The 19,244-nt window shown below is 39.9% G+C and overlaps 1 protein-coding gene across 1 annotated transcript in view; it reads left to right on the forward strand.

Moving 5' to 3' along the window:
* cd2ap (CD2-associated protein) overlaps nt 1–19,244 on the forward strand; it is a 189,629-nt gene that overhangs the window by 169,391 nt on the left and 994 nt on the right. Inside the window, exons 17-18 of the mRNA XM_061894082.1 lie at nt 13,278–13,456; nt 13,647–13,710. Of these exons, the coding sequence (XP_061750066.1) occupies nt 13,278–13,456; nt 13,647–13,710 (243 nt within the window). The remainder of the gene's footprint in view (nt 1–13,277; nt 13,457–13,646; nt 13,711–19,244) is intronic.

The following is a 19,244-nucleotide window of genomic DNA, read 5'->3' on the forward strand; positions in this document are numbered from 1 at the left end:
CATTCTCCAACAAGATTGGATTGAGACCAAAAAAAAAAAATAGGTTTCCGGCGTCTATTTTTAGGACTAAAAGTGGAAAAGCATCCCAACACGTAAGCGGGTCTTTTGAACACAAAAACAACAGAACCTTCAGTCTGTGGCCATCCTGGTTACCACAGCAACCGCTCGCAATTAACACAATGCATTTCAGTTTTTATCTCCAAAGCCAGTAAGCCGCTTAGCTTTGGCCCTTGGTAATAATCTTGAATTATTTGACTACTAACCTGGATTTTTGCTCTTCTCCAAGAGCAGTTTATGAATTAGATGTGCACATTGGTTAGATTTCCTTTAGTTCATTTAATTTATGCTTTGTATTTTAATTTTTATGTTTATGTCAGGGGCAGCACGGTGGTACAGGGGGTTAGTGCATGTGCCTCACAATACGAAGGTCCTGAGTTCAATCCCGGGCTCGGGATCTTTCTGTGTGGAGTTTGCATGTTCTCCCCGTGAATGCGTGGGTTCCCTCCGGCTTCCTCCCACCTCCAAAGACATGCACCTGGGGATAGGCCCCTCCCACCTCCAATGACATGCACCTGGGGATAGGCCCCTCCCACCTCCAATGACATGCACCTGGGGATAGGCCCCTCCCACCTCCAATGACATGCACCTGGGGATAGGCCCCTCCCACTTCCAAAAACATGCACCTAGTGATAGGCCCCTCCCACCTCCAAAGACATGCACCTGGGGATAGGCCCCTCCCACCTCCAAAGACACACACCTGGGGATAGGCCACTCCCACCTCCAAAGACATGCTCCTGGGGATAGGCCCCTCCCACCTCCAAAGACATGCACCTGGGGATAGGCCCCTCCCACCTCCAATGACATGCACCTGGGGATAGGCCCCTCCCACTTCCAAAAACATGCACCTAGTGATAGGCCCCTCCCACTTCCAAAGACACGCACCTGGGGATAGGCCCCTCCCACCTCCAAAGACATGCACCCGGGGATAGGCCCCTCCCACCTCCAAAGACATGCACCTGGGGATAGGCCCCTCTCACCTCCAAAGACACGCACCTGGGGATAGGCCCCTCCCACCTCCAAAGACATGCACCTGGGGATAGGTTGATTGGCAACACTAAATGATCCCTAGTGTGTGAATGTGGTCCGTTTATCTGTATTGGCCCTGCGATGAGGTGGCGACTTGTCCAGGGTGTACTCCGCCTTCTGCCCGAATGCAGCTAAGATAGGGTCCAGCAACCCCCGGCGACCCCGAACAGGACAAGTGGTAGAAAATGGATGGATGGATGTTTATATCACAAGAGATTTATGGAAACAACCTTCTGCGGTTAATCCTCCTTATCTGACACTTGATTAATTGTAGGAGACTATCTCATCCCGATTAGTCATGGCCCACCATGAATAGTTGCACTTGCTTATTCAGTAGCCAGTACACTTCCATGTAGCCATTTTACCCTGAAAAACCACATAAGTCATGAGTCTCCATCACTGCATGCTGTAGTAATAACATTTGTTGACTTTGGACTAGACAGACATATACATACAGTGGGGCTAAAAAAGTATTTAGTCAGCCAGCGATTGTGCAAGTTCTCCCACTTCAAATGATGACAGAGGTCTGTAATTTTCATCATAGGTACACTTCAACTGTGAGAGACAGAATGTGGAGAAAAAATCCAGGAATTCACATTGTAGGAATTTTTAAGAATTTATTTGTGGAAAATAAGTATTTGGTCAACCATTCAAAGCTCTCACTGATGGAAGGAGGTTTTGGCTGAAAATCTCACGATTCATTCTTTCCTTAACACGGATCAATCGTCCTGTCCCCTTAACAGAAAAACAGCCCCAAAGCATGATGTTTCCACCCCATGCTTCACAGTAGGTATGGTGTTCTTGGGATGCAACTCAGTATTCTTCTTCCTCCAAACACCACCAGTTGAGTTTATGCCAAAATGGATACATGGATGATACAGCAGAGGATTGGGAGAATGTCATGTGGTCAGATGAAACCAAAATAGAACTTTTTGGTATAAACTCAACTCGTCGTGTTTGGAGGAAGAAGAATACTGAGTTGAATACTAAGAACACCATACCTACTGTGAAGCATGGGGGTGGAAACATCATGCTTTGGGGCTGTTTTTCTGCTAAGGGGACAGGACGATTGATCCGTGTTAAGGAAAGAATGAATGGGGCCATGTATCGTGAGATTTTGAGCCAAAACCCCCTTTGACTGGTTGACCAAATACTTATTTTCCACAAATAAATTCTTTAAAATTTCTACAATGTGAATTCCTGGAATTTTTCTTCACATTCTGTCTCTCACAGTTGAAGTGTACCTATGATGAAAATTACAGACCTCTGTCATCATTTTAAGTGGGAGAACTTGCACAATCGCTGGCTGACTAAATACTTTTTTTGCCCCACTGTATGTAAGAATGTGCGCCTGCTTGTCCGTGAGAAGGAGAGACAGAAAAGAGCGAGGAGAGCCTGGCAACTGCGTGAAAACGTATACTCGGATATTACGATATAGTCATTTTCTATATCGCACAGAGACAAACCCGCCAAATATCGTATACATCAATATATCGTCCAGCCCTCCAGAATCGCTGCAATGCCTGAATTGCTGTTTTTCTTTCCTGGAAACCTCGCCTGGAAGGTGTTGACCTATCAGAGGAGGGAAGAGAAAGGAGTTCCAGGAAGTGCAGGAATGTTTGCCTCGTGATGCAGTCCAGTTTGTCTCTTGGACCGTAACACAAACCTTTAACTTTAAAGGCCTACTGAAAGCCACTACTAGCGACCACGCAGTCTGATAGTTTATATATCAATGATGAAATATTAACATTGCAACACATGCCAATACGGCCTTTTTAGTTTACTAAATTGCAACTTTAAATTTCCCGTGGAGTTTCTTGTTGAAAACGTAGCGGAATGATGACGCGTGTTTGTGACGTTATTAGCACAGCACCACTTACGGCTAAAAGTCGTCCCTTTTCATCGCATAATTACACAGTATTTTGGACATCTGTGTTGCTGAATCTTTTGCAATTTTTGTTCAATTGATAATGGAGACGTCAAAGAAGAAAGATGTTGGTGGAAAGCGGTGGATTGCAGCTGCCTTTGTTTGTTGTGAATCTTTAACACAGAGCGGTCAAGCGAACATGTTTCTCTACCGCATGTCAACCAATTGTGATATTAAGTCCGCTCTTACTGGAGACTTCAGTGGATTATGCGACTTCCTCCTGCAGCTCAAAAAGGCAGCTGTGATCTTGGCTCCTCGGCTTGATGAAAATTACAGACCTCTGTCATCATTTTAAGTAAAAGTCGTCCCTTTTCATCGCATAATTACACAGTATTTTGGACATTTGTGTTGCTGAATCTTTTGCAATTTGTTCAACTGATAATGGAGACGTCAAAGAAGAAAGATGTTGGTGGAACGCGGTGGATTGCAGCTGCCTTTAGCGACCAAAACACAGCCGGTGTTTCTTTGTTTGTTGTGAAGCTTTAACACGGAGCGGTCACGCGAAAATGTTTTTCTACCACATGTCAACCAATTGTGATATTAAGTCAGCTCTTACTGGAGACTTCAGTGGATTATGCGACTTCCTCCTGCAGCTCAAAAAGGCAGCTGTGATCTTGGCTCCTCGGCTTGATGAAAATTACAGACCTCTGTCATCATTTTAAGTAAAAGTCGTCCCTTTTCATCGCATAATTATACAGTATTTTGGACATCTGTGTTGCTGAATCTTTTGCAATTTGTTCAATTGATAATGGAGACGTCAAAGAAGAAAGATGTTGGTGGAAGGCAGTGGATTGCAGCTGCCTTTAGCAACCAAAACACAGCCGGTGTTTGTTTGTTTTGAAGCTTTAACACGGAGCGGTCAAACGAACATGTTTCTCTACCGCATGTCAACCAATTGTGATATTAAGTCCGCTCTTACTGGAGACTTCAGTGGATTATGCGACTTCCTCCTGCAGCTCAAAAAGGCAGCTCTGATCTTGGCTCCTCGGCTTGAGGAAAATTACAGACCTCTGTCATCATTTTAAGTAAAAGTCGTCCCTTTTCATCGCATAATTACACAATATTTTGGACTTCTGTGTTGCTGAATCTTTTGCAATTTGTCCAATTAATAATGGAGACGTCAAAGAAGAAAGATGTTGGTGGAAAGCGGTGGATTGCAGCTGCCTTTAGCAACCAAAACACAGCCGGCGTTTCTTTGTTGGTTGTGAAGCTTTAACATGGAGCGGTCAAGCGAACATGTTTCTCTACCGCATGTCAACCAATTGTGATATTAAGTCCGCTCTTACTGGAGACTTCAGTGGAATACGCGACTTCCTCCTGCAGCTCAAAAAGGCAGCTGTGATCTTGGCTCCTCTGCTTGATGAAAATTACAGACCTCTGTCATCATTTTAAGTAAAAGTCGTCCCTTTTCATCGCATAATTATACAGTATTTTGGACATCTGTGTTGCTGAATCTTTTGCAATTTGTTCAATTAATAATGGAGACGTCAAAGAAGAAAGATGTTGGTGGAAAGCGGTGGATTGCAGCTGCCTTTAGCAACCAAAACACAGCCGGCGTTTCTTTGTTTGTTGTGAAGCTTTAACACGGAGCGGTCAAGCGAACATGTTTCTCTACCGCATCTCAACCAATTGTGATATTAAGTCCGCTCTTACTGGAGACTTCAGTGGATTATGCGACTTCCTCCTGTAGCTCAAAAAGGCAGCTGTGATCTTGGCTCCTCTGCTTGATGAATATTACAGACCTCTGTCATCATTTTAAGTAAAAGTCGTCCCTTTTCATCGAATAATTACGCAGTATTTTGGACATCTGTGTTGCTGAATCTTTTGCAATTTGTCCAATTGATAATGGAGACGTCAAAGAAGAAAGATGTTGGTGGAAAGCGGTGGATTGCAGCTGCCTTTAGCAACCAAAACACAGCCGGCGTTTGTTTGTTTTGAAGCTTTAACACGGAGCGGTCAAACGAACATGTTTCTCTACCGTATGTCAACCAATTGTGATATTAAGTCCGCTCTTACTGGAGACTTCAGTGGATTATGCGACTTCCTCCTGCAGCTCAAAAAGGCAGCTGTGATCTTGGCTCCTCGGCTTGATGAAAATTACAGACCTCTGTCATCATTTTAAGTAAAAGTCGTCCCTTTTCATCGCGTAATTACACAGTATTTTGGAAATCTGTGTTGCTGAATCTTTTGCAATTTGTTCAATTGATAATGGAGACGTCAAAGAAGAAAGATGTTGGTGGAAGGCAGTGGATTGCAGCTGCCTTTAGCAACCAAAACACAGCCGGTGTTTGTTTGTTTTGAAGCTTTAACACAGAGCGGTCAAACGAACATGTTTCTCTACCGCATGTCAACCAATTGTGATATTAAGTCCGCTCTTACTGGAGACTTCAGTGGATTATGCGACTTCCTCCTGCAGCTCAAAAAGGCAGCTCTGATCTTGGCTCCTCGGCTTGATGAAAATTACAGACCTCTGTCATCATTTTAAGTAAAAGTCGTCCCTTTTCATCGCATAATTATACAGTATTTTGGACATCTGTGTTGCTGAATCTTTTGCAATTTGTTCAACTGATAATGGAGACGTCAAAGAAGAAAGATGTTGGTGGAACGCAGTGGATTGCAGCTGCCTTTAGCAACCAAAACACAGCCGGCGTTTCTTTGTTTGTTGTGAAGCTTTAACACGGAGCGGTCAAGCGAACATGTTTTCTACCGCATGTCAACCAATTGTGATATTAAGTCCGCTCTTACTGGAGACTTCAGTGGATTATGCGACTTCCTCCTGCAGCTCAAAAAGGCAGCTCTGATCTTGGCTCCTCGGCTTGATGAAAATTACAGACCTCTGTCATCATTTTAAGTAAAAGTCGTCCCTTTTCATCGCATAATTACACAGTATTTTGGACATCTGTGTTGCTGAATCTTTTGCAATTTTTGTTCAATTGATAATGGAGACATCAAAGAAGAAAGATGTTGGTGGAAAGCGGTGGATTGCAGTTGGCTTTAGCAACCAAAACACAGCCGGCGTTTCTCTGTTTGTTGTGAAGCTTTAACACAGAGCGGTCAAGCGAACATGTTTCTCTACCGCATGTCAACCAATTGTGATATTAAGTCCGCTCTTACTGGAGACTTCAGTGGATTATGCGACTTCCTCCTGCAGCTCAAAAAGGCAGCTGTGATCTTGGCTCCTCGGCTTGATGAAAATGACAGACCTCTGTCATCATTTTAAGTAAAAGTCGTCTCTTTTCATCGCATAATTATACAGTATTTTGGACATCCGTGTTGCTGAATCTTTTGCAATTTGTCCAATTAATAATGGAGACGTCAAAGAAGAAAGATGTTGGTGGAAAGTGGTGGATTGAAGCTGCCTTTAGCAACCAAAACACAGCCGGCGTTTCTTTGTTTGTTGTGAAGCTTTAACACGGAGCGGTCAAGCGAACATGTTCCTCTACCGCATGTCAACCAATTGTGAGATTAAGTCCGCTCTTACTGGAGACTTCAGTGGATTATGCGACTTCCTCCTGCAGCTCAAAAAGGCAGCTGTGATCTTGGCTCCTCGGCTTGATGAAAATTACAGACCTCTGTCATCATTTTAAGTAAAAGTCGTCTCTTTTCATCGCATAATTATACCGTATTTTGGACATCCGTGTTGCTGAATCTTTTGCAATTTGTTCAACTGATAATGGAGACGTCAAAGAAGAAAGATGTTGGTGGAACGCAGTGGATTGCAGCTGCCTTTAGCAACCAAAACACAGCCGGTGTTTGTTTGTTTTGAAGCTTTAACACGGAGCGGTCAAACGAACATGTTTCTCTACCGCATGTCAACCAATTGTGATATTAAGTCCGCTCTTACTGGAGACTTCAGTGGATTATGCGACTTCCTCCTGCAGCTCAAAAAGGCAGCTGTGATCTTGGCTCCTCTGCTTGATGAAAATTACAGACCTCTGTCATCATTTTAAGTAAAAGTCGTCCCTTTTCATCGCATAATTATACAGTATTTTGGACATCTGTGTTGCTGAATCTTTTGCAATTTGTTCAACTGATAATGGAGACGTCAAAGAAGAAAGATGTTGGTGGAACGCAGTGGATTGCAGCTGCCTTTAGCAACCAAAACACAGCCGGTGTTTGTTTGTTTTGAAGCTTTAACACGGAGCGGTCAAACGAACATGTTTCTCTACCGCATGTCAACCAATTGTGATATTAAGTCCGCTCTTACTGGAGACTTCAGTGGATTACGCGACTTCCTCCTGCAGCTCAAAAAGGCAGCTGTGATCTTGGCGCCTCGGCTTGATGAAAATTACAGACCTCTGTCATCATTTTAAGTAAAAGTCGTCCCTTTTCATCGCATAATTACACAGTATTTTGGACATCTGTGTTGCTGAATCTTTTGCAATTTTTGTTCAATTGATAATGGAGACGTCAAAGAAGAAAGATGTTGGTGGAAAGCGGTGGATTGCAGCTGCCTTTAGCAACCAAAGCACAGCCGGCGTTTCTTTGTTTGTTGTGAAGCTTTAACACGGAGCGGTCAAGCGAACATGTTTCTCTACTGCATGTCAACCAATTGTGATATTAAGTCAGCTCTTACTGGAGACTTCAGTGGATTACGCGACTTCCTCCTGCAGCTCAAAAAAGCAGCTGTGATCTTGGCTCCTCGGCTTGATGAAAATTACAGACCTCTGTCATCATTTTAAGTAAAAGTCATCCCTTTTCATCGCATAATTACACAGTATTTTGGACTTCTGTGTTGCTGAATCTTTTGCAATTTGTCCAATTAATAATGGAGACGTCAAAGAAGAAAGATGTTGGTGGAAAGCGGTGGATTGCAGCTGCCTTTAGCAACCAAAACACAGCCGGCGTTTCTTTGTTTGTTGTGAAGCTTTAACACAGAGCGGTCAAGCGAACATGTTTCTCTACCGCATGTCAACCAATTGTGATATTAAGTCCGCTCTTACTGGAGACTTCAGTGGATTACGCGACTTCCTCCTGCAGCTCAAAAAGGCAGCTCTGATCTTGGCTCCTCGGCTTGATGAAAATTACAGACCTCTGTCATCATTTTAAGTAAAAGTCGTCCCTTTTCATCGCATAATTACACAGTATTTTGGACATCTGTGTTGCTGAATCTTTTGCAATTTTTGTTCAATTGATAATGGAGACATCAAAGAAGAAAGATGTTGGTGGAAAGCGGTGGATTGCAGCTGCCTTTAGCAACCAAAACACAGCCGGCGTTTCTTTGTTTGTTGTGAAGCTTTAACACGGAGCGGTCAAACGAACATGTTTCTCTACCGCATGTCAACCAATTGTGATATTAAGTCCGCTCTTACTGGAGACTTCAGTGGATTACGCGACTTCCTCCTGCAGCTCAAAAAGGCAGCCGTGATCTTGGCTCCTCAAGTGGGACAACTTGCACATTCGCTGGCTGACTAAATACTTTTTGGCCCCACTGTACATGGCAGCTTTGCAATCATTTTATGGATAAATGTCCGTCGTTTAAGCGTGTGTGGCAGCATGTCACACAATGTGGACAGCAGCAGGGCAGCTAACAGGTATGACGTGTGCGTTGTTTTGGTGTGGTTACCGTGGTAACCAATCTTGCACAATAAAGCAATTGAACATCGATCACCTTTTTGTTCTCGACACAGACGGCACGGTATGTTGTTTATTGTGTAAAACATGTAACATTATACTAACTCTTTACTGCTCCAACAGCAGAGTTTAACAATATATGAACTATTGCTTTAACAATATATGAAGTATTGCTTTAACAATATATGAACTATTGCTTTAACCATATATGAACTATTGCTTTAACCATATATGAAGTATTGCTTGTGTGATGTTGTGTAATTGAAGCAGGAGCAGGAACGTCTAACTACATACGAGTGTTTTTATTGTCAAAAATATTATTTCAGTTGACGGGGAAAGTGCGAGTAACTCAAGGTATTCTCACAATTTACAAACCCTGTTTCCATATGAGTTGGGAAATTGTGTTTGATGTAAATATAAACAGAATACAATGATTTGCAAATCCTTTTCAACCCATATTCAGTTGAATATGCTACAAAGACAATATATTTCATGTTCAAACTAAAACTTTATTAGTATTTTTTTTGCAAATAATATTTAACTTAGAATTTCATGGCTGCAACACGTGCCAAAGTAGTTGGGAAAGGGCATGTTCACCACTGTGTTACATCACCTTTTCTTTTAACAACACTCAATAAACGTTTGGGAACTGAGGAAACTAATTGTTGAAGCTTCGAAAGTGGAATTCTTTCCCATTCTTGTTTTATGTAGAGCTTCAGTCCTTCAACAGTCCGGGGTCTCTGCTGTCCTATTTTACGCTTCATAATGCGCCACACATTTTCCATGGGAGACAGGTCTGGACTGCAGGCGGGCCAGGAAAGTGCCCGCACTCTTTTTTTCACGAAGCCACGCTGTTGTAACACCTGCTGAATGTGGCTTGGCATTGTCTTGCTGAAATAAGCAGGGGCGGCGCTTAGATGGCAGCGTATGTTGTTCCAAAACCTGTATGTACCTTTCAGCTTTAATGGTGCCTTCACAGATGTGTAAGTTACCCATGCCTTGGGCACTAATACACCCCCATACCATCACACATGCTGGCTTTTACACTTTGCGTCGATAACAGTCTGGTTGGTTCGCTTCCCCTTTGGTCTGGAGGACACAATGTTGAATATTTCTAAAAACAATTGGAAATGTGGATTCGTCAGACTACAGAACACTTAATAATAATAATGGATTAGATTTATATCGCACTTTTCTATTGTTAGATACTCAAAGCGCTCACAGAGAAGTGGGAACCCATCATTCATCCACACATAGTGAATGATATTTGTGAATGATATTTATATAGCGCTTTTCTCTAGTGACTCAAAGCGCTTTACATCGTGAAACCCAATATCTAAGTTACATTTAAACCAGTGTGGGTGGCACTGGGAGCAGGTGGGTAAAGTGTCTTGCCCGAGGACACAACGGCAGTGACTAGGATGACGGCAGCGGGAATCGAACCTGCAACCCTCAAGTTGCCGGCACGGCCGCTCTACCAACCGAGCTATGCCGCCCCATACAGAATCTATTCTCAATCGCACAATGTGAGAATCGCAATTCGAATTCGAATCGATTTTTTTCCCACAACCCTACTAAAAGCCAATTAATAATAATAATAATAATAATACATTTTACTTGTAAGGCGCCTTTCTGGGCACTCAAGGACACTGTACAGAATCAAAACAATAAAATCAATTGATAAAAACAACAACAACATCAAAGATCGATAAGATTTACAGTGAATAAGCATTCAGGAATAGGTGAAGTGAATGATATTTATATAGCGCTTTTCTCTAGTGACTCAAAGCGCTTTACATCGTGAAACCCAATATCTAAGTTACATTTAAAGCAGTGTGGGTGGCACTGGGAGCAGGTGGGTAAAGTGTCTTGCCCAAGGACACAACGGCAGTGACTAGGATGGCGGAAGCGGGAATCGAACCTGCAACCCTCAAGTTTCCGGCACGGCCGCTCTACCAACCGAGCTATGCCGCCCCATAGTGGTGGTAAGCTACATCTGTAGCCACAGCTGCCCTGGGGTAGACTGACGGAAGCGTGGCTGCCAGTTTGCACCTACGGCCCCTCCGACCACCACCAATCATTCATTCATCATTCATTCACCAGTGTGAGGGGCACCAGGGGTAAAAGGGTGAAGTGTCTTGCCCAAGGACACAACGGCAGCGATTTGGATGTCAATAGGTGGGAAGCGAACCTGCAACCCTCAGGTTTCTGGCACGGCCCCTCTACCCACTACGCCATGCCGTCCCACTTTTCCACTTTGCATCAGTCCATCTTAGATGATCTCGGGACCAGAGAAGCCGGCGGCGTTTCTGGATGTTGTTGATAAATGGCTTTCGCTTTGCATAGTAGAGCTTTAACTTGCACTTACAGATGTAGCGACCAACTGTATTTAGTGACAGTGGTTTTATGAAGTATTCCTGAGCCAACGTGGTGATATCCTTTATAGATTGATTTCGGTTTTTAATACAGTGTCATCTGAGGGATGGAAGGTCACGGTCATTCAATGTTGGTTTCTGGCCTTGCTGCTTATGTGGAGTGATTTCTCCAGATTCTCTGAACCTTTTGATGATATTATGGATTGTAGATGTTGAAATCCCTAAATTTCTTGCAATTGCACTTTGAGAAAGGTTGTTCTTAAACTGTTTGACTATTTCCTCACGCAGTTGTGGACAAAGGGGTGTACCTCGCCCCATCCTTTCTTGTGAAAGACTGAGCATTTTTTTGGGAAGCTGCTTTTATACCCAATCATGGCACCCACCTGTTCCCAATTAGCCTGCACACCTCAATCAATCAATGTTTATTTATATAGCCCCAAATCACAAATGTCTCAAAGGACTGCACAAATCATTACGACTACAACATCCTCGGAAGAACCCACAAAAGGGCAAGGACAACTCACACCCAGTGGGCAGGGAGAATTCACATCCAGTGGGACGCCAGTGACAATGCTGACTATGAGAAACCTTGGAGAGGACCTCAGATGTGGGCAACCCCCCCCCCTCTAGGGGACCGAAAGCAATGGATGTCGAGCGGGTCTAACATGATACTGTGAAAGTTCAATCCATAGTGGCTCCAAGACAGCAGCGAGAGTCCCGTCCACAGGAAACCATCTCAAGCGGATCAGCAGCGTAGAGATGTCCCCAACCGATACAGGCGAGCGGTCCATCCTGGGTCTCGACTCTGGACAGTCAGTACTTCATCCATGGTCATCGGACCGGACCCCCTCCCTTGTGGAGGGGGGGACATAGGAGAAAGAAAAGAAGCGGCAGATCAACTGGTCTAAAAAGGAGGTCTATTTAAAGGCTAGAGTATACAGATGAGTTTTAAGATGAGACTCTTCTACTGTGGGATGTTCCAAATAAGTGTTTGATGAGCATTCCTCAACTTTATCAGGATTTATTGCCATCCTTCCCAACTTCTTTGTCATGTGTTGCTGGCATCAAATTCTAAAGTTAATGATTTATTGCAAAAAATAAAAAAAAGTTTATGAGTTTGAACATCAAATATGTTGTCTTTGTAGCATATTCAACTGAATATGGGTTGAAAAGGATTTGCAAATCATTGTATTCTGTTTATATTTACATCTAACACAATTTCCCAACTCATATGGAAACGGGGTTTGTAAGTTGAGGTCTATAAATACAGTGGAAACTCAACTTAGGAGCTCGATTGGTTCTATGACCAAACTCGCTCATCAAAACACTCGTATCACAAATCAACATCGACCAATGAAATTCATTGAAATAAATGTAATCTGTGATTGTCCCCCAAAATACTCCAATTTAAACATTTTAAAAAATCAATCAATCAATCAATGTTTACTTATATAGCCCTAAATCACTAGTGTCTCAAAGGGCTGCACAAACCACAACACAAACCACTACGACATCCTCGGTAGGTCCACATAAGGACAAGGAAAACTCACACCCAGTGGGACGTCGGTGACAATGATGACTATGAGAACCTTGGAGAGGAGGAAAGCAATGGATGTCGAGCGGGTCTAACATGATACTGTGAAAATTCAATCCATAATGGATCCAACACAGTCGCGAGAGTCCAGTCCAAAGCGGATCCAACACAGCAGCGAGAGTCCCGTCCACAGGAAACCATCTCAAGAGGAGGCGGATCAGCAGCGCAGAGATGTCCCCAGCCGATACACAGGCGAGCAGTACATGGCCACCGGATCGGACCGGACCCCCTCCACAAGGGAGAGTGGGACATAGAAGAAAAAGAAAAGAAACGGCAGATCAACTGGTCTAAAAAAGGGAGTCTATTTAAAGGCTAGAGTATACAAATGAGTTTTAAGGTGAGACTTAAATGCTTCTACTGAGGTAGCATCTCGAACTGTTACCGGGAGGGCATTCCAGAGTACTGGAGCCCGAACGGAAAACGCTCTATAGCCCGCAGACTTTTTTTGGGCTCTAGGAATCACTAATAAGCCGGAGTCTTTTGAAGGCAGATTTCTTGCCGGGACATATGGTACAATACAATCGGCAAGATAGGATGGAGCTAGACCGTGTAGTATTTTATACGTAAGTAGTAAAACCTTAAAGTCACATCTTAAATAAACTTATATGAGAAATAAACTTAGATGAGAAATATTGCATAAAATAATGGAGTGTTGCTGCATAGTTTTTTGAAAGTGTTTAGTGGAATTTACACTCCCATTTTCCATTTCCATTTTCCACAGCCTTCCACAAGCACATCCCCTTCAACGTCCTTCCCCAAGCCCACCTTGGAGTCCAAGTCCGGCCCGGCAGCCTTCACATTAAATTTGGACAGCGGCGATCCAAAATTGCAGATGGAAGATCTTCGGAGTCAAATGAAGGAATTGCTGCTGTCCGTGGAACTCTTCAAGGCCCAACAAATGTGACCAACTTCACTCTTTTTTGTCTCATTTCATTTTGCACAAAGTCATTCTAACAGAAGCAAATGTAACACATGGTGTTTCGTGTGAGGAAGCACTTTGAGCTGCTGGCTTCAACAACAACACTCCTGTCCTTTTGCAATCTGGAGACTGCAGAGAATGTTTCTCATGCAACTTTTTGCTGCTTTCCAGGAAAGAGATAGCAGACCTCCGAAGAGAAGTGGATGAGGAGAAACTGAAGCGTGTGGCTCTGCAGGTGATATTCATCCTCCACAACAATGATATTCATGTGTTCATCAAAACATCGGCTAATATTCACCCTCCACAACAATAATATGCATGTGTTCATTAAAACATCAGCTAATATTCATCCTCCACAACAATGATATTCATGTGTTCATTAAAACATCAGCTAATATTCATCCTCCACAACAATGATATTCATGTGTTCATTAAAACATCAGCTAATATTCATCCTCCACAACAATGATATTCATGTGTTCATCAAAACATCAGCTAATATTCATCCTCCACAACAATGATATTCATGTGTTCATCAAAACATCGGCTAATATTCACCCTCCACAACAATAATATGCATGTGTTCATTAAAACATCAGCTAATATTCATCCTCCACAACAATGATATTCATGTGTTCATTAAAACATCAGCTAATATTCATCCTCCACAACAATGATATTCATGTGTTCATTAAAACATCAGCTAATATTCATCCTCCACAACAATGATATTCATGTGTTCATCAAAACATCGGCTAATATTCATCCTCCACAACAATGATATTCATGTGTTCATTAAAACATCAGCTAATATTCATCCTCCACAACAATAATATGCATGTGTTCATTAAAACATCAGCTAATATTCATCCTCCACAACAATGATATTCATGTGTTCATTAAAACATCAGCTAATATTCATCCACCACAACAATGATATGCATGTGTTCATTAAAACATCAGCTAATATTCATCCTCCACAACAATAATATGCATGTGTTCATTAAAACATCAGCTAATATTATTCACCCTCCTTAACAATAATATGCATGTGTTCATTAAAACATCAGCTAATATTCATCCTCCACAACAATAATATGCATGTGTTCATTAAAACATCAGCTAACAATCGTCCTTCACAACAATAATATGCATGTGTTCATTAAAACATCAGCTAATATTCATCCTCCACAACAACAATATGCATGTGTTCATCAAAATATCAGCTAATATTCATCTTCCACAACAATAATATTCATGTGTTCATTAAAACATCAGCTAATATTCACCCTCCACAACAATAATATGCATGTGTTCATTAAACGACAACTAATATTCACCCCCACAACAATTATTCATGTGTTCTTTAAAACATCAGCTAATATTCATCCTTCACAACAATAATATTCATGTGTTCATTAAAACATCAGCTAATATTCACCCTCCACAACAATAATATGCATGTGTTCATTAAACGACAACTAATATTCACCCCCACAACAATTATTCATGTGTTCTTTAAAACATCAGCTAATATTCATCCTCCACAACAATAATATGCATGTGTTCATTTAAACATCAGCTAATATTCATCTTCCACAACAATAATATTCATGTGTTCATTAAAACATCAGCTAATATTCATCCTCCACAACAATAATATGCATGTGTTCATTAAAACATCAGCTAATATTCATCCTCCACAACAATAATATGCATGTGTTCATTAAAACATCAGCTAACAATCATCCTTCACAACAATAATATGCATGTGTTCATTAAAACATCAGCTAATATTCATCCCTCCACAACAATAATATGCATGTGTTCATTTAAACATCAGCTAATATTCATCTTCCACAACAATAATATTCATGTGTTCATTAAAACATCAGCTAACAATCATCCTTCACAACAATAATATGCATGTGTTCATTAAAACATCAGCTAATATTCATCCCTCCACAACAATAATATGCATGTGTTCATTAAAACATCAGCTAATATTCACCCTCCTTAACAATAATATGCATGTGTTCATTAAAACATCAGCTAATATTCATCCTCCACAACAATAATATGCATGTGTTCATTAAAACATCAGCTAACAATCATCCTTCACAACAATAATATGCATGTGTTCATTAAAACATCAGCTAATATTCATCCTCCACAACAATAATATGCATGTGTTCATTAAAACATCAGCTAATATTCACCCTCCTTAACAATAATATGCATGTGTTCATTAAAACATCAGCTAATATTCATCCTCCACAACAATAATATGCATGTGTTCATTAAAACATCAGCTAACAATCATCCTTCACAACAATAATATGCATGTGTTCATTAAAACATCAGCTAATATTCATCCCTCCACAACAATAATATGCATGTGTTCATTAAAACATCTGCTAATATTCACCCTCCTTAACAATAATATGCATGTGTTCATTAAAACATCAGCTAATATTCATCCTCCACAACAATAATATGCATGTGTTCATTAAAACATCAGCTAATATTCATCCTCCACAACAATAATATGCATGTGTTCATTAAAACATCAGCTAATATTCACCCTCCTTAACAATAATATGCATGTGTTCATTAAAACATCAGCTAATATTCATCCTCCACAACAATAATATGCATGTGTTCATTAAAACATCAGCTAATATTCACCCTCCTTAACAATAATATGCATGTGTTCATTAAAACATCAGCTAATATTCATCCTCCACAACAATAATATGCATGTGTTCATTAAAACATCAGCTAATATTCACCCTCCTTAACAATAATATGCATGTGTTCATTAAAACATCAGCTAATATTCATCCTCCACAACAATAATATGCATGTGTTCATTAAAACATCAGCTAATATTCACCCTCCTTAACAATAATATGCATGTGTTCATTAAAACATCAGCTAATATTCATCCCTCCACAACAATAATATGCATGTGTTCATTAAAACATCAGCTAATATTCATCCTCCACAACAATGATATTCATGTGTTCATTAAAACATCAGCTAATATTCATCCTCCACAACAATAATATGCATGTGTTCATTAAAACATCAGCTAATATTCACCCTCCTTAACAATAATATGCATGTGTTCATTAAAACATCAGCTAATATTCATCCTCCACAACAATAATATGCATGTGTTCATTAAAACATCAGCTAACAATCATCCTTCACAACAATAATATGCATGTGTTCATTAAAACATCAGCTAATATTCATCCCTCCACAACAATAATATGCATGTGTTCATTAAAACATCAGCTAATATTCACCCTCCTTAACAATAATATGCATGTGTTCATTAAAACATCAGCTAATATTCATCCCTCCACAACAATAATATGCATGTGTTCATTAAAACATCAGCTAATATTCATCCTCCACAACAATAATATGCATGTGTTCATTAAAACATCAGCTAATATTCACCCTCCTTAACAATAATATGCATGTGTTCATTAAAACATCAGCTAATATTCATCCTCCACAACAATAATATGCATGTGTTCATTAAAACATCAGCTAATATTCATCCTCCACAACAATAATATGCATGTGTTCATTAAAACATCAGCTAATATTCACCCTCCTTAACAATAATATGCATGTGTTCATTAAAACATCAGCTAACAATCATCCTTCACAACAATAATATGCATGTGTTCATTAAAACATCAGCTAATATTCATCCCTCCACAACAATAATATGCATGTGTTCATTAAAACATCTGCTAATATTCACCCTCCTTAACAATAATATGCATGTGTTCATTAAAACATCAGCTAATATTCATCCTCCACAACAATAATATGCATGTGTTCATTAAAACATCAGCTAATATTCATCCTCCACAACAATAATATGCATGTGTTCATTAAAACATCAGCTAATATTCACCCTCCTTAACAATAATATGCATGTGTTCATTAAAACATCAGCTAATATTCACCCTCCTTAACAATAATATGCATGTGTTCATTAAAACATCAGCTAATATTCATCCTCCACAACAATAATATGCATGTGTTCATTAAAACATCAGCTAATATTCACCCTCCTTAACAATAATATGCATGTGTTCATTAAAACATCAGCTAATATTCATCCTCCACAACAATAATATGCATGTGTTCATTAAAACATCAGCTAATATTCACCCTCCTTAACAATAATATGCATGTGTTCATTAAAACATCAGCTAATATTCATCCTCCACAACAATAATATGCATGTGTTCATTAAAACATCAGCTAACAATCATCCTTCACAACAATAATATGCATGTGTTCATTAAAACATCAGCTAATATTCATCCCTCCACAACAATAATATGCATGTGTTCATTAAAACATCTGCTAATATTCATCCTCCACAACAATAATATGCATGTGTTCATTAAAACATCAGCTAATATTCACCCTCCTTAACAATAATATGCATGTGTTCATTAAAACATCAGCTAATATTCATCCTCCACAACAATAATATGCATGTGTTCATTAAAACATCAGCTAATATTCATCCTCCACAACAATAATATGCATGTGTTCATTAAAACATCAGCTAATATTCACCCTCCTTAACAATAATATGCATGTGTTCATTAAAACATCAGCTAACAATCATCCTTCACAACAATAATATGCATGTGTTCATTAAAACATCAGCTAATATTCATCCCTCCACAACAATAATATGCATGTGTTCATTAAAACATCTGCTAATATTCACCCTCCTTAACAATAATATGCATGTGTTCATTAAAACATCAGCTAATATTCATCCTCCACAACAATAATATGCATGTGTTCATTAAAACATCAGCTAATATTCATCCTCCACAACAATAATATGCATGTGTTCATTAAACGACAACTAATATTCACCCTCCACAACAATTATTCATGTGTTCATTAAAACATCAGCTAATATTCATCCTCCACAACAATTATTCATGTGTTCATTAAAACATCAGCTAATATTCATCCTCCACAACAATAATATGCATGTGTTCATTAAAACATCAGCTAATATTCATCCCCACAACAATGAAATTCATGTGTTCATTAAAACATCAGCTAATATTCATCCTCCACAACAATAATATGCATGTGTTCATTAAAACATCAGCTAATATTCATCCCCACAACAATGAAATTCATGTGTTCATTAAAACCTCAGCTAATATTCATCCTCCACAACAATAATATGCATGTGTTCATTAAAACATCAGCTAATATTCATCCCCACAACAATGAAATTCATGTGTTCATCAAAACATCAGCTAATATTCATCCTTCACAACAACAAAAAGCAATCTGTAACATCAATATTTATGTAACATTTCCACAAAAATCCAGCTGTCAACACTGAATATTGCACAGTTGTACTTCTTTTCACAGTTTGTGAACTTACATTCATATTTTGTTGAAGTATTATTCAATACATGTATTTATAAAGGATTTATTAATTGCTGCTATTTATAGAATATTTTTTGTAAAATCTCACATACACCTTGGCATACCTTCAAGTACCCCCAGGGGTATGCGAACCCCCCTTTGAGAACCACTGCCCTAAGGTGCATATACAATTTGGTAATATAAATAGTAAAAATGGATAGAAATAAGAGATGTATCTATATATATATATATGTATATATGTAGGTGTGGGAAAAATCACAAGACTACTTCATCTCTACAGAACTGTTTCATGAGGGGTTCCCTCAA

Source organism: Nerophis ophidion, linkage group LG03 (assembly GCF_033978795.1).
Source record: "Nerophis ophidion isolate RoL-2023_Sa linkage group LG03, RoL_Noph_v1.0, whole genome shotgun sequence".
Taxonomy (NCBI): Eukaryota; Metazoa; Chordata; class Actinopteri; order Syngnathiformes; family Syngnathidae; genus Nerophis; species Nerophis ophidion.